General features: G+C 38.8%; 1 protein-coding gene across 6 annotated transcripts in view; it reads right to left on the bottom strand.

Moving 5' to 3' along the window:
- The window catches only part of WDFY3 (WD repeat and FYVE domain containing 3), a 282,380-nt gene that overhangs the window by 98,676 nt on the left and 160,751 nt on the right, over positions 1-22,953 (bottom strand). For all 6 annotated transcript variants that reach the window (XM_043906285.1, XM_043906283.1, XM_043906282.1 and 3 more), the window contains 9 exons: positions 21,618-21,730; positions 18,940-19,171; positions 17,492-17,592; positions 17,120-17,338; positions 13,137-13,318; positions 9,027-9,258; positions 7,383-7,543; positions 3,686-3,797; positions 555-745 (listed from right to left, as the gene is read on the bottom strand). In XM_043906285.1, coding sequence (XP_043762220.1) covers positions 555-745; positions 3,686-3,797; positions 7,383-7,543; positions 9,027-9,258; positions 13,137-13,318; positions 17,120-17,338; positions 17,492-17,592; positions 18,940-19,171; positions 21,618-21,730 — 1,543 coding nt within the window. The remainder of the gene's footprint in view (positions 1-554; positions 746-3,685; positions 3,798-7,382; positions 7,544-9,026; positions 9,259-13,136; positions 13,319-17,119; positions 17,339-17,491; positions 17,593-18,939; positions 19,172-21,617; positions 21,731-22,953) is intronic.

The following is a 22,953-nucleotide window of genomic DNA, read 5'->3' as shown; positions in this document are numbered from 1 at the left end:
ATGAACAGGGCATATTTTTAGTCCCACATGTGTTTTCAGGACTAGCAATGACAAACTTAACATACAATGGCTCTCATATCCCCCAGCTAACTAACTAATAAGGGTGGGCGGGGCGGGGGGGTTGGTAAAAGATGACATGGTGTGAAGGAGAAAGACAGGAAAACCAGGAGAAGCTGGAATTATGACTGATTTAGCCATCTCTAGAGCAGGTGATAATACGATCCTATTTCTTTTGCCCATGCTGTGAAGCAAAATAGGTTCCATGGAAGGAACCTATTCCCCATGCATGGGAAGCTCAAAACACCCACTGGATTAACCACTGGATCATCAGAGAAGTCCTGACCCTGTTCAATTCCTATTGTCATAGAGAAAAATAACTCCGAACTAACAACCCACATTATTATTTGAAATATGTTTTAATAAGAACTGCCAACTTTTAAAGTTTACTTGGATAATATAATTCTTCCAGAGTTTGAAAATATATGAATTAACAATGAAAATTATAAGATTGTTAATGCAAAGTAAAGTGAAGACCAAGCTTTATTCTTACATACCTGGTAGCCCCGGATTCTCTCCATTTCTTTGCTGGCTAGTGGGTTACTCTTGACCACACAAACCAGGGCCTTGACTGCTGCGTACAGCCCCTCCACATCAGAAGCCATGGCCACCAGGCCCAGGATGGCTGCGGCTCCACCAATGTACTGCAAAGTAGTGGCAACAGGCTTAGGAACAAACGTTCTTACTCCTGATTAAAAGACAGTGGAAAATAGTTAAAATAAATTCCCCATTGTAAACAAGAACTGAATACATCATCTTAAGAACTATTAATTAATTATGCATTATTTGTTTTTAGTCGCTAAGCTGCATCCAACTCTTTTGCGACCCCATGGACCATAGCCCGCAAGGCTGATCTGTTCATGGGATTTCCCAGGCAAGAATACTGGAGTGGGTTGCCATTTCTTCCTCCAGGGGATCTTCTTGACCCAGGGATCAAACCCGCATTTCCTGCGGCTCCTGCACTGGTAGGCCTGGGAAGACCACAGAAAAGTCAGACAAAGCACATTCCACATCATTGCTCAAAGCTTCTCTCAGTTATGTAACATGAGTAACAGTACATCAGTGACCCTGAAAAGCGTGGGAAACACAGTATTGGAACTAACTTGTAACAATTAAAAAAAACTCGTATCTATATTCTTAACCTTGTTTTTGTAAAGGCATTGTTTGAATGTCATCTGCCAAATGATCAAAATTTAGTTTCTTAAAAAAATAAAGCTAATATGCATCATATATTTCTGTGTGTTTTGTAGCATTCACAATGCTTTTATATATTATATATTATGGAGTTCGAAAACTACTGTCTAAGGTATTGGGCCAGTATTATCAGTTTATAGATAAGAAGTACTGACATCCACAGAGCTCCAATGTCTGGCACAAATCCACAGTGACAGGTGTTAGTTAGAACCTAAATCTTTGAACTCTCCACTCACTGTTCTTTCTACTATACCACAGATCAAGATGCAATAGTTTAGAACTGGACATGGAACAACAGACTGGTTCAAAATTGGGAAAGGAGTAGATCAAGGCTATATATGGTCACTCTGCTTATTCAATTTAATATGCAGAGTACATCATTTGACATGCTGGGCTGGCTGAAGCTCAAGCTGGAATCAAGATTGCAGGGAGAAATATCAATAACCTATATGACACACAACCCTCATGGCAGAGAGCGTAGAGGAACTAAAGAGCCTCTTGATGAAGGTAAAAGAGGAGAGTGAAAAAGCTGGCTTAAAACTCAACATTCAAAACACTAAGATCATGGCAAACGTGTTATACTTTGTGGGAAATAGATGGGGAAAAAATGGAAACAGTAACAGATTTTATTTTCTTAGGCTCCAAAAAGGTGACTGCAGCCATGAATTTAAAAGCCGTTTGCTTCTTGGGAGAAAAGCCATGATAAACCTAGGCAGAGTATTAAAAAGCAGAGAAATTACTTTGACAACAAAGGTCCATATAGTCAAAGCTATGATTTTTCCAGTCGTCATGTATGGATGTGAGAGGTGGACTATAAAGAAGGCTGACCATCGAAGAACTGATGCTTTCAAACTGTGGTGCTAGAGAAGATCTTGAGAAGATCTCTTGGACTGCAAAGAGATCAAACCAGTCAATCCTAAAGGAAATCAACCCTGAACATTCATTGGAAGGACTGATGCTGAAGCTGAAACTCCAATACTTTGGCCATCTCATGCAAAGGGCTGACTCATTGGAAAAGACCCTGATGCTGGGAAAGATTGGGGGCAGGAGAAGGGGATGACGGAGCATGAGATGGTTAGATGGCATCACCGACTCGATGGACATGAGTTTGAGCAAGCTCCGGGAGTTGGTGATGGACAGGGAGGCCTGGTGTGCTGCCATCCATGGGGTCGCAGAGAGTCGGACACGACTGAGCGAATGAACAACAGTGCTGCCGTACTTTTGCAAAGAACGTAGAGCAGAGCTCAGGAAATATCTCCTGAGGTGAATAAAGAAAAGCTACCATAAAGGTGGTTTACTAGCGAACTTCCTTTACTAGCATAAAGGAAACTTTTAGCAGTACAATATGGTCAAAAGGAAAAAGTTCAAAGACGTGCCAAGGACTGATAAACGTAGGACACCGACTGGAATAACATTTTTTGTTAATTTTAAAAGGAATACACACACACTATATACTGGGCTTCCCTAGTGGCTCAGGCAGTAAAGAATCTGCCTGCAATGCAGGAAACCTGGGTTGGGAAGGTCCCTTGGAGAAGGAAATGCCAACCCACTCTAGTCTTCTTGCCTGGGAAATCCCATGGACGAAGAGTCTGGTGGACTCGCTAAGAGCGGGACACGACTGAGACTAACACTTTCATCTTACATACTGATTTGCAGATTAGAATATATAATTGCAAGTTTTGGATTTTGGATGGCCTGATTTGGTTATGTTTCAAAATTTTATCTAATCAAAATGATCCACTATTTCTAAGCAGATATGAGGTCTGAGGCTCTGCAGCTCTGACTTTTAATTATACTTGGATCCACAGGGCTCCTACTCTGAAGTTCTTATTTCTAGCTCATTTCCAAAAACAGAAGCACCACACGTGTCTTCACTGTGGCACCAAATCATGTAGCAATCATCAGTGTTTCCAAGTCTTTATATCTATCCCTCAATGGAGTGTTAACATCACCTTGAAATTATATAGCAGCATACAGTCAGTGCTCATCAGCATTGACAAAAGACAGGGTTAAGTTAATGGAATTTTATAAAAGGTTATAATTTTTAAAGTTCACTGGAGTTTGGGACTGACATTAGCTTTTGAATACTGTAGAACATGACAGGTCAGCAGTATAGAATATGAACTTAGGACACCACACTCAAATGAGAAAGTTAAAGGGATCTGAAGGCAAATAAAGAAGTCAGAGGGCTTCCCTAGCGGCTCAGTGGTAAAGAAGCCACTTACTAATGCGGAGACATGGTTTCAATCCTTGGGTTGGGAAGATCCCCTGCAGAAGGAAATGGTTAACCCATTCCAATACTCTTGCCTTGGAAACCCCACGGACAGAGGAGTTTGGTGGGTTACCGAGCATGGGGTCACAAAGAGTTGGACGTGACTCAGTGACTAAACCATCACCACAAAGAAGCCTGAAAGGAAAAGGCAGCGTGACTCACCCAAGTATCCAATCAGACTAGCCCCAATTGTCCGTGCGGGCCCATTGAGGTGTCCTGCAGAGTTGTGGATCAGCTTCACAGGAGTGGCGTTCTCGTGGGAGGAAATGCCTAACTGAAGAACAAACAGGAAAGGAAAAAATGTCATGAGAGAGGAATGGTCTCAACATTCTGACTGGAAAAGAAAAAAGAACATGAATGGGGAACGTAACTTCGCTCTCTCAACTTCTCAGAAGGTTAAAAAACAGGAGCGTTCATTTTTTGAAAAATGTGCAAATACTTGCAAAGGTGTGGAAACTCGGAGGAAGTAAGTGAAATATTAATACAATCCACTGTGAGAAAGGAGGTGAGGGGGTCTTGGGGAACAGCTCTGGGGTCCTTCTGAATGAAACTCGGTTGTGGTACAAAGGTTCTCAACACTCACTGCCTCCCAGTATCTCTGATCAGTGAGTATCATATACTGAATATAAGGCCCTGTCAGCATCCACCCTCACAGGGGCAAGGGGAAAGTTTACAAGTTGGAGAGCAAAGCAAAAAAAATCGCTTTACACCATATGCAAATAAATGTCACATAAATTGCTCAAAAGTTTATGGATAAAACATGGCCACACAAAAGAAATATATTTTGCACAGACATACACAATTTGCTTTTAAAGCAAAAAAATGTAATTCATATACTTAATTCTGTTGCTATCTGTAGAACTAAATTTATGTGGTTTATGTTTCTCAGAAGAGAGATATGTCTATTCACAGGCAAGCCTCTGGCTTAAGAGCTTGTCAATACTTACTATTCCCAAATCCTTTCCTTCCAGCCCCTTGACTTTGCCTCCCCTCAACAGCCAAAATATCTTCTCAAGCTCACTGATGACTCCACCTTCCTAAACCTGATGGACAGTCCTCAGCCTTCACCCCTCCTGACTGCTGTGACACATCACAGCGAATCACTGCTTTCAACACCAGACTCGCCTCACTTTCCCCTTCCGTGCTGGCTCCTTGGTCTTCCCTGCTGGTTCTTCATCATCCCCCCAGGTCCGTGACACTGGAATGTGCCAGATCCTCTGTAAACCTTTTGTCTTCTCTACCTGCGTCTCCTCTCTGGTGACTGCACCTAGTCTCGTGGCTTTACCACCACCTAGGCACAACCCTCAGAGAAGGCAATGGCACCCCACTCCAGTACTCTTGCCTGGAAAATCCCATGGACGGAGGAGCCTGGCGGGCTGCAGTCCATGGGGTCACGAAGAGTCAGACACGACTGAATGACTTCACTTTCACTTTTCACTTTCATGCATTGGAGAAGGAAATGGCAACCCACTCCAGTGTTCTTGCCTGGAGAATCCCAGGGATGGGGTCGCACAGAGTCAGACACGACTCAAGTGACTCAGCAGCAGCAGCAGGAACAACCCTGGCATTCAAACCTCTCCCCTGAACCAACTCCTGTTTTCAGTGGCTTTGAAAAGCCTCTTAATGGAGACATCAAAATTTTCCAAAACATAATTCTCAATACCTCCTTCACCGCCCCCCAAACTACTCTTCCTATAGTTTTCTTCAGATCAGAACACGGGACTCCATTTTCGCCTGGCCTATTACCCAGGCCTTCCCTCCTTTCCTTCTGGCCACACCTGCCTCTCTGGCAGGCATGCACTGTCCCCTCAGGGCTCCAGCACTAGTATTCCTGGAATGCACACTCCACACCCCTCCCCCCATACACACACCATTCTTTGCTCCCTTCTCTCTCTCTAGGCTGCTCCAATTTCACCTTCTCAGGGAGGCCTCCTCTGACCCTCCCACTAAAACTATCAGCTTCTCTCTCTCCCCTTTCTGAACTATCAGCTTCTGTCTCTCCCCCTTCTGGCTTGGTTTTTCTACCTAGCACTCTTCATCTTCCAACATACTCTATGATTAGGTTATTTCTTTTGTTATTACTATCTGTCTCTTCCACCAGAATGTAAGAATGTTAATAAAGGCAGGGATTTACTTTTTGTCTACTGCGGTGCCCTGAACAAAATGGTGCCCGGCGTTTAGTAAGTTATCCAGAAAAAAATTAAAATAGCAGTTATGGGGGGTACTCTTTTGCCCCCTTCTGATGCCTATGTCAGAAGCTTTCTCTATCTCCTCTATACTTTAATAAAACTTTATTACACAAAAGCTCTGAGCGATCCAGCCTCATCTCTGGCCCCGGTTGAATTCGTCTCCTCCGGAGGCCAAGAATCCCGCGTCTCATCGTTCAGCAGCAACCTTTCATCTTGGGGGCTCGTCCGGAATCCTTCAGGACAAGATGGGCCTGATAATCTATGTGAGCCTACTTCTGCTGTCTCCAGAAATCCTCAGTCTGCCGTTTGATCCTCAAGACAATGCCTTCCTGTCCTGGACTCACTCCTATGCTGCATTCCACAATCGGTCTAACGGCTGGGTCTGCGGAGCACTCCCCTCTTCATCAGTGGAAGGCTTCCCGTGGTGGACATCTCCACTTCAAGGAAAGGACTTTCTCCAAGTCTGCAAATACCTTCAACAATCACATGTGATGCCTCTTCTTAAACTGATGACATCTAACAACCTTAAGATGGACTGATGTGACTATGGACATAATGTGACTTATTTGATTTTAACTTGGTTTAATGACTATTTTGCCTTACATCTGTAACTGTATAATGGGGTTTGCTAACTGTCTAAAAGCTTTTAGTTTACAAATAGTTGTCTGAGCTCCTATGAGTGCCACAGCCTCCTCCAACTATTACTTGGAGCCCCTGGATCAGACATCCTCACTATGAGGATTAGGAGAATATGTTGCCTCACCAATTTAGGGACAACGCCCCTTGTCAGCTCGGAAGCAGTTATGGAATGAGAATGACACCCCTTTTCCCTAGGCAACATAATTCTCCTAAAAGAAAAGGGGGGAATGAGAGAGTCATTTCCTAGGCAGGTTGATAAGAAGTCTAGGGGTCCCCAAGGAGAGAGAGGTCTGGGATATTCAAGGAGGAAGAAAGGACAAACTTTTTTACTTTTTTTCCTCTACATTCTTTAGGATTATATAGCAATAATGCATCCTGCCTGAGGATAGTCTTTGGATTAAACCCTCTGGCTAATTCTGCTATCTTAAAACATAAATTATGGGAGTAGGTCTGGTCTTTACAAGGATGTATACTGCCTGAGGACAATCTTTGGATTAAACCTTCTGGCCAACTCTGTTATCTTAAAATGTAAATTATGGGAGTGGGTCTGGTGAGGTCTTTGCAGCCTGCAGACATTCTTTGGATTCATTGGAGAGTATATAACTCCATTGCTAATACTAGCAAAGGGGGTACTCTTTTGCCCCCTTCTGATGCCTATGTCAGAAGCTTTCTCTATCTCCTTTATACTTTAATAAAACTTTATTACACACACACAAAAATAAATAAATAAAATAAAATAGCAGTTATGCTCTTTAGTTTCCCAAGGTTCAATTTCTTAATTGCCAATGAAAATATAAGAATATAAACTGGCCACTTGGAAGGAAATTCTCACTCTTCCAAATTACACTAAATGGCTAAAAATGTTATGGCTTAAATCCAAAGCAAAATAAACCAAAGTAATACATGAAAAATGCTGTTTTTAGCAACCACTCCTGCTTGGGGGGGTGGGGTGGGGAGGGTGCCAGAGAAAGCTCTGGAACACCTTTGCAGGGAGCATCAGCCGTGGTCCCCTGGGAAATCATTCTGCTTACCTGCTTAGCGATGGCTTTGCTGTCCAGCTTGTTGTACACCTTCCGGATTCTCGCCACTGTCAAGGCGGACACGGACAGTGCATAGAGGCCAAATGACACCTTTTCCTCTGGTACTAATGACACAGGAGACGGGACCACACCTTCGGATTTTGCATCTTTACCTTCAAAAGAAGAATAATCCTTTTCAAAAGTATCAGCTTTTCTCTTGATCCTAAGACACCTTCTAAATTCTTATTATCATTTTTAAATGGGTAGCTCTGAAAATCTTTTATTGTGGAACAAGGAGCTAAAATTCAGAAACTGTTTTATTTAATTTCCAGCTCTTCATTTATTTCTTTATCAGAAAATAAGGAAAAACCATCCAGTCATAAAGCTTTGCCTGGAGAAAGAAATGGCAACCCACTCCAGTATTCTTGCCTGGGGAATCCCATGGACAGAGGAGCCTGGCAGGCTACAGTCCATGGGGTCTCAAGAGTTGCACATGACTTAGCGACTAAATAACATAAAGCTCTGCATCCCAAGTTTTACTCTTAAAATATACTTACTATGTAGCACAATGTAAAGGAAGAAGAAGAGTTCTAACTATTACCAAAGGAATTATAAAACACTTTCTCTTGGTTCCAAGGAACAAGGGAATGAGTGGAACATCTGTGAGCTTTGTAGCATCAGGTCTCCTCCCCAATGAGAGCTCTCAAATATGCCTCTCTTTACTCCTCTAGTAGACACAGCAGAGTAGGTCTGAAGAAGGTGACTTAAGTATGAACCTCTGCTTTATCACTTAAAAGCTGTGTGACCTATACATCTCTGCACCTTAGTTTCCTCATCTGTACAATGTGGATGATAATAATAGCCCCTAAGTCCTGGTGTTTTGAGATGAATGGATACTTGTGAGGGGCCCAGATCAGTTATGTCCTTCATGGGTATCAATTTATTCAGCACATATTAAGTGCTCAGTCAGTGTTAGCTATTATTAGACACTATCTGAATCAAGAAACTAAGTGAAAGCAAAATTACATAGCCATAGTATTATTATCATTCATAGTATACTTGTTTCAAATCTACTTAGAACTTTGGTAGAATGAGAACAAGGGAAGGGAAGGTAACATTTAGAAAGAGTACTACCAAAGAACTGGAGCTTAACATCAGCTCTCTGATTCTAAATTCCTTTTGGAATAAAGGATAACAGGAGTGGACTGCAGGAATAAAGCAACGAGACAAACTGATGATAACTGGTCCAAGCTAAAGAACGTATGTGTGTTTGTCAGACTCTTCCTTCTTTCCTCTTCCCAAAGGACATACACTTTAAATGGCTTCATGTAATAGGAGAAATGACAGACAGAAGAAGGCTGGGGTTAGACTGTTAAAAGTACACACCCACATCTTGGAGCCAAGAAGAGAAACTGGAAAACCAGTGATCAGACATGAAGACAAGAAACAAGAATGGACGGGATGATTAGTGGAGGAGAGCATTGTGAATAGCAGAGAGGGGTCAACCGTTTCATGCTGAAGAAATGCAGAGGAGAAGGCCCTTTTATTAGACAAGCATAATGTATAATCTTATCTACACATATGCACTTATTCACACATTTATATCACAGGAGGTAACTCTTATACAATTTCAAGAACAAAAAATAAGTTACTCACATGGCATACATACGGCCTGAAAGCTTCCCACATAATTTGGTCCTAGTTCATAAATGGTAGTAACACTTGAAGGAGGTAATACTTCTTCTAGAAAGTGTGTAGGTCCCAGGCGCCAAACCAATGAAGCAATTTGGCGCTGGGCGGGTGGAGTACCAATGTAGGCATAGACTGTGCTAACCACTGGTGGATTGGCAGAGCCTGAGCCCCCGGGAGTAATGTGAACGTAATGAAGCTGTAAAGAAAAGGAAAGCAAATTTGTGAGATTCAACCCCAAACACTGTCACTAGGAAAATAACCATTTTTCAAATGCAGATTTTCATTATCCCAGGGCCATACAACTTTATAAATATACAAATGTTGTTGAGCCAGGAAAGATAAGAGTAGGCCAAGATTCTAGAAAGTGATGCGCAAGATGGAAATCTGTAACTGAACTCTGTAATACAGATAAACCACCTAATGCTAGAAAGGGTAATGGACAAATACAGGGATACTACTCCTCTCTGGTTTGCAAACGAAATTAATGGGGCTGTTATGGAATTTTCAGGTTGATGGAACAAGAACTTTCCAACTATGGTTAGGCAGGCAGTCTTGCAATTAGTTATGACACTTGCAGTGTGAATAAAACTGTATGAAGTGTTTTATGATGAATGAGTGAAGTACTATACAAATATTAGAAAAATGAGTATTAAATAATTTATGTTGTTACTGACATTCAGTTGCCCCAACAGTTTGTGACACCAGGGACTGCAGCATGCCTCCACCATCTTCTAGAGTTTGCACAAACTCATGTCCATTGAGTTGGTGATGCCACCCAACCATCTCATTCTCTGCCACCACCTGATCCTTTTGCACCTCAATCTTTCCCCACATCAGGGTCTTTTCCAACGAGCTGGCTCTTTGGAGCCAGGTGGCCAAAGTATTAGAGCCTCAGTTCCAGTATCACTACTTCCAATGAATATTCAGGACTGATTTCCTTTAGGAATGACTGGTTTGATCTCCTTGATGTCCAAGGGACTCTCAAGAGTCTTCTCCAGCACTACAACTCAAAATCATCAATTCTTTGGTGCTCAGCCTTTTTTATGATCCAATTTTTACATCTGTACATGACTAATGGAAAAACCATAGCTTTGATTATACAGACGTTTGTCGGCAAAGTGATGTCTCTGCTTTTTAATACGCTGTCTAGGTTTGTCATAGCTTTCCTTCCAAGGAGGAAGCGTCTTTTAATTTCATGGCTATAGTCACTGTCTGTAGTGATTTTGGAGTCCAAGAAAATAAAATCTGTCACTGCTTCCACTTTTCCCTCTTCCAATTGCCATGAAGTGATGGGACCAGATACCATGATCTTAGGTTTTTGAATGCTGGGTTTCAAGTGAGCTTTTTCAGTTTTCTCTTTTTCCTTCATCAAAAGGCTTTTGAGTTCTTTACTTTCTGCCATTAGAGTGGTATCATCAGCATATATAAGGTTGTTGATATTTATCCTGGCAATCTTGATTTCAGCTTGTGATTCATTCAGCTCAGCATTTCGCATGATGTACTCTGCATATAAGTTAAATAAGCAAGGTGACAATATATAGCTTTGTTGTACTCCTTTCCCAATTTTGAACCAGTCTGTTGTTACTAGTTCCAGTTCTCACTGTTGCTGCTTAACCCACATACAGGTTTCTAAGGAGACAGGTGAGGTGGTCTCATAGTCTGATCTTTTTAAGACTTATCCTCAGTTTGTTGTGATCCATACAGTCAAACGCTTTAGTGCAGTCAGATGTGAACAGAAGCAGATTTTTTTTTGAACTTTCCTTTTTCTATGATTCAACAGATGTTGGCAATTTGATCTCTGGTTCCTCTGCCTTTCCAAAATCCAGCTTGTACATCTGGAAGTTCTTGGTTCACATACTGCTGAAACCTATCTTGAAGAATTTTGAGCACAGCATGTGAAATGAGCACAATTATACAGTAGTTTCAACTTTCTTTGGCATTGCCTTTCTTTGGGATTGGAATGAAAGCTGACCTTTTCTAGTCCTATGGCCACTGTTGAGTTTTCCAAATTTGCTGACATGTTGAGTGCAACTAAAATGTTAAATGCTGTTAAAATACAGCATCATCTTCTATGATTTTAAATAGCTCAGTTGGAATTCTGTTACCTCCACTAGCTTTGTTCATAGTAATGCTTCCTAAGGCCAACTTAACTTTCATTCCAGGATGTCTGGCTGTAGGTGAGTGACTGCACCATCATGGTTATCTGGGTCATTAAGTCCTTTCTTGTATAGTTCGTCTGTGGACTCTTGCCACCTTTTTGTAATCTCTTCTGCTTGTGTTAGGTCCTTACCATTTCTGTCCTTATCAAGCCTATCCTTGCATTAAATATTCCCTTGATGTCTCTTTGCCATGACCCATCTGTCTTGGGTGGCCCTGCATGGCATGGCTCATAGCTCCATTGAGTTATGCAATCCCATTCTCCATGACAAGGCTGTGATCCATGAAGGGGGTTATAATTTATACACACAGTTTAATCTCAGTGAAAAATATATTTTTAGATTTAAAATTATACTACTGTTTACTGACAAGATGCTTAAACTGTCATTCAATTATTATAGTAAACATATAATTATAGAGTGAAAGAGATCAGGAAATCAAGTAGCTTCTTACAGTACAGGCAGCTCTCATCTGTTGACAAGTGTGTGCAACATTTCCATAGACTGTTTTGTCTTAACACTATCCCAGCTTCAGATCACATCTATTATTCTGTGCTTATTAAAGAACAGCTGCCTGTGATGTGGAGAGTATGAGTATGAAGACCAACATTTGACCTAAAGGTTAGTTTCAGGACTGTGACTGCACAAAGGCACAGTAATGATGAGGATGATGACATCAATATATCAGTAATAAATTTCCTACTTCAAAATCCTAGAAGTTAGACATTTTTATTTTCAATAATATTAATACTAAATATAATGAAGGAGCAACCTTCTAAAGAATCTACAAGCCCATTTCAAATGCAATCCTCTATACAAAGAAAACATATGACTATTCCCACAGAGTTTCTTTCAGGGATTATCATGTTGAAACAATGTCACAGTAAAATATCATTAAGGAAGGAAATGTATTCAAAGGTGGCCCATTTCACTACTTTTTAAACTTCAATTCAGAAAAAGGCCTAATTCATCTTTGTTGCTTCCTTCAAGTGATAACTTTATAAAAATGGATACCATCTTTTCAAAGTTAAAGAATTTTAAGAGCTTGCTAAACACAGTTTGGTAGAAAGTAACATGCAGAATTCATCCCGACTTAAAAAAGGACCTTTGGATTCTTTACTTGTTACATCAACTCTCTTGCCTCTCTTCTGAAAACTGTAGTACAGCTATCGAGAGTAATGTGTATGCATTCATTCATTCATTCATTCATTCAACAAACAATAAGGAAACACCCACTATTATTTTCAGGGACTAATCCTGTTGATCTGAAAACAAATATGAATAAAAACAATTCAAACTCTAAAGGAAAACAGGATGTACTGGACTGCACACAGTAGTAACAATGAAGTGACAAAATCGTGTGTTCATTGATTATTGAGGCATCTAGGGGCTTCCTCGTGGCTCAGCTGGTAAAGAACCCACTTGCCAATGCAGGAGATGAGGGTTTGATCCTCGGGTCAGGAAGAGTCCCTGAAGAAGGAAATGGCTGCTGGCTCCAGTATTCTTGCCTGGGAAATCCCACAGAGAAGCCTGGCGGGCTACAGTCCAGAGGGTTGCAAAGAGTCAGACATGACTTAGCGGCTGAATAACAAGAACAACAAATCTGGTTTCCAGCCATCCAACTGGTTTCTCCATGGGGAAAAAGCACTTACCAATCCGGTGAGTGCTTGTCCTTCAGTGCTCAAGTACTGTGCTATTCACTAACATCTTCAGTACCTTGTAACACCTCCTTTATTTCTAATAAAGTGACATGAATTAGCCAGTCCTATGACTCTCACACACTGTTTTAAATGGGCACTGAAGGACAAATTAAAATTAAACCAGTATTTAAAAAAAAAATACCCCTGGAAACACACACATAAATGCTTTGCACACACCACTGAATGGTCTTTTAAGGTGGGTTTCTGAGCACGCTCACCTTCACAGTGCTGACAAGCTGGCCGTCAATGTAGAGGGCTGCAGTGCTGTTCTTCAGCATCCCTTTGCTCATCACCAGAACCAGGTGATGCCACTGTCCCTCAACAATCAGTTCTCCACAGCGGAAGCGAGCACAGCATGGCAGAATCTCATAGAAAGAGGATTCTTCACTAAAATCATCAACTGGAGGAGGAGGGGGAAGAAATCGGAAACTCATCATCATTCTCATTCTAACAGTTATCACATTGAGACTTCCACTCCCTGCTGGACTAACATCTTGCTGTTGTGCAGTCGCTAAGTTGCATCCGACTCTTGCGACCCCGTGGTCTGTTTCCTGCCAGGCTCCTCTGTCCATGGGGTTTCCCTGGCAAGAACACTGGAGATGGTCGCATTTCCTTCTCCAGGGGCGTCTTCTTGACCCAGAGATTGAACCCATGTCTCCTGCATCGGCAGGCGGATTCTTTACCACTGAGTCACCTGGGAAGCCCAGACTATGATGATGATGATGTAAATAAAAATACCTTATTCACTGAATAACTTAATCTGTAGTAAAAAGTAAAACCTGGGATATATTTTGCTCATTTCTGCTCAAGATACATAGTCATATCAAACAAAGCTATGATAAGTAAAGAAATGAAAAATTAATAGACTGTAAAATAAATTTATGATGGACAAAAAAAGAGATTAGTTGAATACTACCCATCATAGTCTGTTATAAAACATCTTTTAAAATCATAGTTTGACATTCATTGTATTATAGAATTGGTTAGAAAAATAAACAAGAAAATTAAACAGTTTATTTTTGCCTTATGCTCTGTTCAGTTATACAAGATGGGCAACTATTTGTTCTTACTTTGTAGTTGTACGGCCTTGACCTTCAGCTGACAACTGTTGGTAACAAAGTGATTTGTGAAGTGGAAAAATTTTTCTTTTTTAATTTATTTTTTAATCAGAAAGATATTTTCTTTTGCTCTGGGGATTTGCTAACATTTGCCATCATTTCTTGACTCTAATCTGGCTTCCCTCTGCTATCGAGTATGTTGCCAAATCATGCCAGGATATAATGGGTTAAGTACTAACTTAATGCTAAAGTAGTTAAAATTAATTTATCTTTCACAAGAATTCAAAAGAAGATAGGACAGCAGCAGAAATCCAGATGTTAAAAACTCATTCCTCCCCACAACCCAAGAAAACTTTTAAAAAAGAGCTAATCTTAACCATTTACCTTAATGTAGACCCAGTGGTTTTCAGGACAAGCTCATATAATATACTGACAATTAGAAGTTTATATTATTTGAAGAAACAAGTACAAATAAAACATCATACTTTTGGAATCTTAAAATATTTTCATACACTGAAAAGCCAAGATTTTATTTTTAAATGATGATTCAGAGTATACATCTATTGATGAGGTCTAGTGTCAGGGACTGAGGGACGCAAAAGAAAAGATAAAAGGTATGGGTGGGAACCAGGAACTCTCCCCTCTCCCTTCCCTCGCTAATAGACTGAATCCTCTTGAGAGCTGTAGAAGACGAAAAATTTTCCTGAGAGCTTCACATTCTGACTCAGGCTTAAACTAAGATACACCCAGCATTCAGTGGTGTTTCAGGATATTTAGTGAGCCAGCTGGTTCTGACAACTTTAAGTTACCTAGGCATCTTAATAAGCTATAGCTGTTCAGAGGACAGATGCTTATAAATGTAATATCGTTATATTACTAATGTATATGTCACTACAATTTCCAATGATATATTAACTACTGTGGTCTTATAAATTATATTCAGTGAATGACATAGTTAGAAAACATTTTTTATTGAAATATCCCCAGACCCAATCCAAACTTATCTACTAAATTCTATCCTCTTTCTAAATTCTCCATTATTATTCACTTAACTCATTATTCCCTTTTCAATTTTTAGGTGGTAGGGTCCAGATTACAAAAATAGAAGTATCATGAGTGGGAACTTAAGACTTCTGGTAGGGTAAACAGACAAAAACAAAATAAAAATTAAAATCTATGAAGTCCAGGTTAAGTGGTAAAGAATATTAAACAAAGGTTATGACAGTGGGCATAGGGAGGAAAGGAAAATTCAAGCAACATTAAGGAGGGACAGTACAGTAAGACTGAGTAGAAAAGGGGGGTAGCTTCCCAACTGAAGCTCCAAGGATGATTTGAGGTATCTAGACAGGATAGCTTGCTCCTTGGAAGGAAAGCTATGACAAACCTAAACAACATATTAAAAAGCAAAGACATCACTTTGCTGACAAAAGTTCATATGGTCAAAGCTATGGTTTTTCCAGTAGTCATGTATGGCTATGAGACTTGGACCATAAAGAAAGGTGGGTGATAAAGAATTGATGCTTTCAAGCTGTGGTGCTGGAGAAGACTCTTTGAGAGTCCCTTGGACAGCAAGGAGATCAAACAAATCAATCCTAAAGGAAATCAATTCTGAATATTCGTTGGAAGGACTGATGCTGAAGCGCCAATACTTTGGCCACCTGATGCAAAGAGATGACTCACTGGAAAAGACCCTGATGCAAGGAAAGATTGAGGGCAGGAAGAGAAGAGGGGAGCAGAGGATGAGGCGGTTGGATGGCATCACCAATTGAATGGACATGAGTTTGAGCAAACTCCAGGAGACAGAGGAGAGGGAAGCCGGATGTGCTATAGTCCATGGGGTCGCAAAGAGTCTGACACAACCAGCGACTGAACAACAATAAAAGACAGGATGACTGCTAGTGAGGGTGTTCTTCACCAAGACAGGAAAACAGAAGGAAATGCAGATTTTAAGAACAAATATTTCTGTTGACTTTTATTCACATTAAGATGTCTACTGTGCAGTGAACATATGAGGACAAAGCCTGGGACACAGACAAATTAAAAAATTTAACTTCGCAGTGTCCCTGAGGTTACAAAGATATAATGCTAACAGAAAATTGATGTTTTCTCATGAAAAGCTGGTTGAGTACAATGACTAAACATAAAAGCTTGAAGAATGTGAACTTTAAGAGGAAGATGGAAGAGAAAGCTGTTGAAGGAAATTGCAAGAGAGGTCAGAGACATAGTGAAAGAATGGAGGGAGTAGGTATCTCAAATTGCAAGACTGGAGGTAGTCTTGATTAAGAAGAAAATAGAAACAGAATCAAATCCCAAAAAATGGGCGAATAAAGGATTTTAAAGCAATTCCTGTATTGATGCCTAACTCTGTGCTGATCGTGGTTAAGAATCCTAAGAAGCCTTACTATCTAACTGATGAGTTAGTATTCATATTCAATTAATAAGTGAATAGTGACTACAGGTGAAGCAATATATGCTATTATTTTATTTAATTAGTTAAAAAGACAAAATTAGATGATAAAAAAGAGGTATGCTTATATACTAATGCTTACATTCAGAGCAAATAAAATTCAGTGAACTGATACTTCTATATTATTTCATTTGTAACTTTTAGGAAGATCTTCATGAATGCCTTGAGTTTGAAGTCAGCAATGTAATGGTATGGCATGTTGGAGGGAATTAAGAGAATTAGAATTATTAAATGGTCAGTATTAAGCCTTGAAGGTTAGCAGTGAATAAAGTAATTAAAATGTTATTGTGTCTAGCACAGAGTGGCACATATGGTAGGCAGGTGCTCAATGAATATTCATTAGTTAAGCAGAATTCACAGCCAATGAAAATCCTTACTGAAATGTATTAAACAAGCATCCTGCTTTCCTAGCAAAAGCTGTGATTTCTTGGCGAGCAGAGATGAATCCTTATTTTAGGACCTCTCTCCACTATTTTCTATCTAAGTCTCTTTTGAAAGTGAAAGTGCCCCGAAATTTCATCGGTAAACAATCTTCAAGCTATCATATAACCTATTCTATTCTATAATAATTTAAATGAGAGAAGAATTACCACTGGACCTCAAAACTGAATATTATAATGAAGCTTGGTACTTTTAATAATTGCCAGGAAGCAAAAAGAAAAAGGCAGATACTGACCATAATTTTGGAGTAGTTCCTCTTTGGTGGAGACAATCAGAGACCGATCTTTAGCAGACAGAACTATGGCAAGGCATACATAATGATGCTCAGAAGAATTTGCTCTGCGAACAACAGTAAGGAGTCTGACTGGGTGGTTACTGGGAGGAGAACTAAAATGTTCAATGCAAAACCAGCTGGAGTAGCTTAAGCCAGATGGAGGAGGGAAGAATCGTTCACCTAAAGTGAAAATAGAAAAATAACAATGAGAGAGTTTGTGTTGACTCATATTTGTACTTGAAAAAGGTGCCAGAAAAAGCAAAATCTCTAAATAATATATAGTCTGCTGGAAAAAAAAAAAAGAATCTCATAAGCAGAGAAAGTAGTACTTACCCGAACCAATGCCGCTGACCACGGCCCCATCAATAAGACCTGTTGTGACAGCGTTGTTTGTAGGGGCATTATGGGGGGCCAGGCTGGGCAGGAACAGGCAGCTATTAAGTAAAGATAAAGTACATTTTAGAGGGCAACTGTTTTCTTCTCTTATTGCTATGTACTTACCACAGTGAAACAAACTACCATTATTTAAGGGTAATCAGAGATAAGAGATTATGGAGTAAGTCTAGATGCCTAACAAAGTCCTTCCCTTCTTTTAATTTTGAGAATATCAAAATTTAATATTTAAATTAAAAAAAAATCACAGTATAATTTGCACATGGTAAAATGCACCAGTATACAACCCTGTTCAAGATACTGGAAAAATTTCATCATCATATTTATAGAGAAAGTCCCTTGTGGCCCTTCCTAGTGAGTCACTCTCCTCTGTTAACACTGTTCTGATTAGTTCTACCCAGTCCCACGTGTTTTAATTCACTGATAATAATCCACAACACTGTTCTTAAAACACAATTTATGTATAAGAATCCCACAAACAACTAGCACAGATATAGATCTTTTAGCATTTATATCCATTTTGAGGCTAAGTGACTTTATAAATACACTCTTCTAGATTTGCTATAGATAACTTTTTAAAAAACGATGAATATATTTTATTCTAGAACTTATAAGCAGAGGAGTGTCTCTATTTTTTTTTTTTTTTTTTCCTGTTTGGCCTCGCAACTTGCAGGATTCTCAGTTCCCCAACCAGGAACTGAACTGGGCTAGCGTAGTGAAAACCAGAATCCTAACGACTAGGCCACCAAGGAAGCCCCCTAGATCTTTATTGTTACTTCTACTACTATAGTTTTTTTTCTGCCACTTGCAAGTATTTACTGTTTTAATGTGATAGTAACTGAACAATGTGTAAGCTAGTAAGTTAGGTCATTTGAGGGTAAAAAATGATGACAAAACCTAGCCAAAGATCTTTTAAAATAATTTTAATTTGTATGTTATATGTAACTTCTAAATCAGGTGTTCATAAACATTTTCTTGAGCAGGCCTGAACATCAATACTTTATGCTTTGCAGACCAGATAGTCTCTATCACAATTTTGTACTCCAGCATGAAAATATTATAAATAATATATATACATAAATGAATGTGGCTGTGTTAAAATGAAACATAATTTACAAAAAAAGAAAAAAAATTTTCAAAAACAGATTTGGACTGTGGACCTTAGACTGCTGATTCTCATACCATACCAACTTATTTAGCATAATAAATAATTAAAAATAATTAAATCTAAAAACTTTAAAATAACATACTCAAGAACTCAATCATTTGAAAATATATAGCATATACTATATTGTACTTCAGTAAATTTAAAATCAAAGGTCTATTTGTCAAAGGAAAGACTGAGGCATAAAATAATATAAGGTTTGGCTACTTTGCAAATTTCTTACCCAAACCCTTCAAGGGATGTGTCAAATTCAACAAAAGCTGGAGTAACTGATGACCCATGAAGTCTGATGTCATGTGGGGTTGTCATGGAGACCAGACATTTCACTCTGGTCAGGGGTACAGTACTTCCTTCCGCAGATTTCACTAGGCTCTTGCTTATCCGGTAATGGTTATCTTCATGTAAGCTGAAAACATTATCAGAACCCAGACCTTCCATGGATGTGATCATACTACCTGTAAGTCAAAGAAAAGCTCTTGGGAAGAATATCATGTAGATTTCTAAAACAATGACTTTAACAAGACTAATTAATTTTTAAATACTACTTTTTCAGTTTCAATCTATACAATAATTTTACATTTAAAGTCTAAAGTTATTATCCAGTTTTAATTTCATTTATGTTCATTTTAAAACTTAAATATCATTTTTTACTTTGTTATTTATTACTAAAGCAATAAAAACACTGCAGAAATGTTGGAAACTACAGAGTACAAGTATAAATCAGATAGAAAAAGAATAAAAATCACCAATGATCACTATCTAAGCCACTGGTACAATAAAATTTAATTATAAGCTACAATTAATGATGTTCACAGAAACCAGATTATACTTTTATTCCACAAAGTTATTTAATATTTATCTTTGAGAAGAAAATATTTGAGAAGCATTATAAAGGAAACAGCTCATTTTTCTTATTAAAAAAAAATCAGACATAAATAGCAGAAACTTGCTCCTCCCATTTTCTCCCCATTTTTAATTCTTCTAACTATTAAACACATGATCACAAAAATATCTGAATTGAAAAATCCCTATATGCATGCAAATGGTAAACAATTTCAAGAACAAAAAAATAAATTTTATACAAGCTGTTCTATTCTTTTAGGAATACATCACAAATGTTATAGAGAAAATACTCCCTCTCAAGATAAACCACATGAATTTACCTGTTTCCCTCTAAAGTGTGCTAACCATTCAGGCAACCATAAACATCTTTCAGTATTCTCTTAGAGAAAGGAACTATATTTGTCAGTTCTAAGGAACGATGTAAAGTACAAAAACAACAAAAAACATATATACATGTAGGGGATGTATATTAATTGATAAGAAAAACTGAAATACTCTCGTCTTCCAATAAGACTGTGTTCGAACACAAAAGATCTTCAGGTTTCCAGAACACAGTATTTGTTCATCACTGATAAACCACAGGAAATATTAAGGTTGAAATAATGGTTACAGGTTGTTCAGTCTCTTTGATTCTCACGTGAAAAAATGGTTGAACGAAATGATGACCACATCCTTTAAGGATGGGCATTCTAATTTAAAAAAAAGAAAAAGAAAAAAAAATGGCATTCTACTCTTTTAAGTTTTATTCTTTCCTGCTTCACTAGTAGTGGTCACTTCAATTCATCAACACAGAGGCCTTAACTATGGCTAATAATCAGACAAAATAAACTGTAATGTTAAAACCCAACAAATTACAGAATTAATGCTGGGAGGAAATCCAGGGCAACTGAGCTCTCTGGTGAGAACACTCTTTCCCCAAAGCTCGTGAGTGGATGGAATCTGGTGCTTTTCCATGGTCCATGATGGACGGGTAGGTAGCTCCTATATTCTGCTAACACACCCTCCCATCATCCTTCTATCAAAAACTTCTATTCCTTGGAGGCTCCTCATTAGCAATCCTATCACAGCCCTCTCTGTAAAACTGGTTTTTTTTTTTGTTTTTTGTTTTTAAGTATATTTTTATTTGAATTTGTTACAATATTGCTTCTGTTGTTTACATTCTGGCTTCCCGCATGAGGTATGTGGGTTCTCAGCTCCCACATCAGGGACTGAACATGCACCCCCAAAACTGGAAGGCAATGTCTTAACAACTGAACTACCAGGGAAGGCCCCAGCTACTCCTGTTGGCATTTCACTCCCCCTTCTTCCCTGTGCTAACTCTCGCCAGTGTAATGGGGGATGTCAACCTATCTAACACCCCATTTCTATGATCACCTTTCCTTCAATGAGCTTCACTTCTGCCTCACTCCAGAGCCAAAATTCGGGCACAGTCCTCTTCTTTGCTTGTCTCATCGCTCCAGTTTTGATTGCTATTATCCTATTTCCTTCTTTCAGTTCTGCCATTCTTTTCCTCTCACTACATGTGCTTTTCAGCCAAGCCACTCTTCTCCCTCCCAGTGATCCGTTCCTCTTCTCCCAGCCTGGCACTAGCTTCTTCCTCTATCTATCCTATATTTCTTGGTATAACTCCTCAACTATTTCTATTAGAATTTAAAATTTCCTGCTCTCCATGTCCTCCCACACCGTCTTGCAAAGCCTCAGTCTTTTAATAGTCCCATCAGCTACTTTAGTCCAGGCAGCAAAAGTTAACTGAGAAAAACAGAGAAATTATGGATCCTCTGAGAAAGAGGCATTCCCCCTCCAAGCCAAGGGTTATTCTGTACATAGTTCTCATCTTCTCTGGATGTTGCTTACATCAATGCTTCTTCCGCCATCCCTATCAACTGCTTCTCCAGTCAGTCAATGAGATTTATGTTTTTCTGCTTAAATAACAACGAACAAAAAAACAACAAACCCTTTTCTTCCATAGTCGAACTTCTCTTGAAATAATATACACCCTCAACATGATTTTCATTTATAAGATAAACCCAGAAAAGGGAATTTCAAAGGTCAACTTACTTCTCATCTCTGGTTCGTAACTCAGTGAACTTGGTTTGTGGACCCTGTATTGTTTTAGCAGTTTTTTGTCCCAGGCACCACAATTTAATGGACTTGCCAAACGCAAAAACTCCCTAAAGAGGAGACAAAGCAAAGTTATTCCTTGATTGAGAACATTATATAATTCATAAACTAAGCACACAAAAAAGTGATTTAATGAATTATAACAAACCAAAAATGCTAAAGCAATCCAAACAGTTTTATAATACACAATATTAATTTTATGTTTTCATCACCAACCATTGAAAAGAGCACAAAATATTGTGAAAAGTTAGAAAATGAAAACTGAAGAGCATGTTCTCCTGGAATGTGATGAGTACAAATATAGTGAAATACTGCGGGGTTACACAAATAGAAGCCCTTTATACCTAGTCATTTATGGCATCATGTAAAAGGAAAAAATAAAATAAAAAGACTGTTTTGAGTTTTCAAGTCCCTACAGCAATATACCCAAACATTTAGAAGTCAGGTACCCTTTGTCAGTTTTTCACAGAGACAGCTCAATATAATTAGCTCGTAACTTATGGCTTATTGACAGCTAGGTGCTTGTAACACCATGCAGCCTTCTCTTTGATAATTCATTCATTGTGAAAACCAAGCCTGTCAAAATGGTTGGTTTCCATTGCTTACTCTGTTTATCTAAGTAGGCAATATAAGTTACTTAGTAAACACAAGTATTAGGTATGAGATAGTCTCTCTCACTCACTTATTCACTCTCTCTACTTTTAAAGTAGCAGATCACCAAAATGGATCAGGGGAAATCTCCATGCTGCTTTCAAAACTTTTAGATCTCTGAATACATCCATAATGTGATGGTCAAGGTAAGCAGAGACAGTCTAATTAGTGTAATTAGTGTAATAATAAACCGTACACATTAGCTAGTGTAATAAGGACTACCACACTGCTTGGTACAATACTGTTTAACAAATCCTAACTGCAAAGGTTTTTCTTAATGCACCATTAGCTTCGAGTCAGTTAAAAAATATTAATTACAAATAGAGTCCAACCAGTTTTAAGAAAGTTCTAAAAGTTTATGAAAAAGGGGTACTTTAACAGCAGAAAATGATTATTTTATAAAGAGAGCAACTAATATTCTGAAAGTGATAAGATATATGAGTGTTTTTTTTTTAAGGTGGGACAAGATGATTTACACATTAAATATGTTTAGTTAAGTAACTTAAAGACAAGTCTTTTTTTAAAATGCTGTTTTATCTGTAAAACATAGATGAAAATAACTTTTTTATATTAAAAAAGTTATTCAAATATACCTATTTCTTGAATGACTAAATTATGCAAG

Source organism: Cervus elaphus, chromosome 6 (genome assembly GCF_910594005.1).
Source record: "Cervus elaphus chromosome 6, mCerEla1.1, whole genome shotgun sequence".
NCBI classification, from domain to species: Eukaryota; Metazoa; Chordata; class Mammalia; order Artiodactyla; family Cervidae; genus Cervus; species Cervus elaphus.
This window is presented reverse-complemented; position numbering and strand designations above follow the sequence as displayed.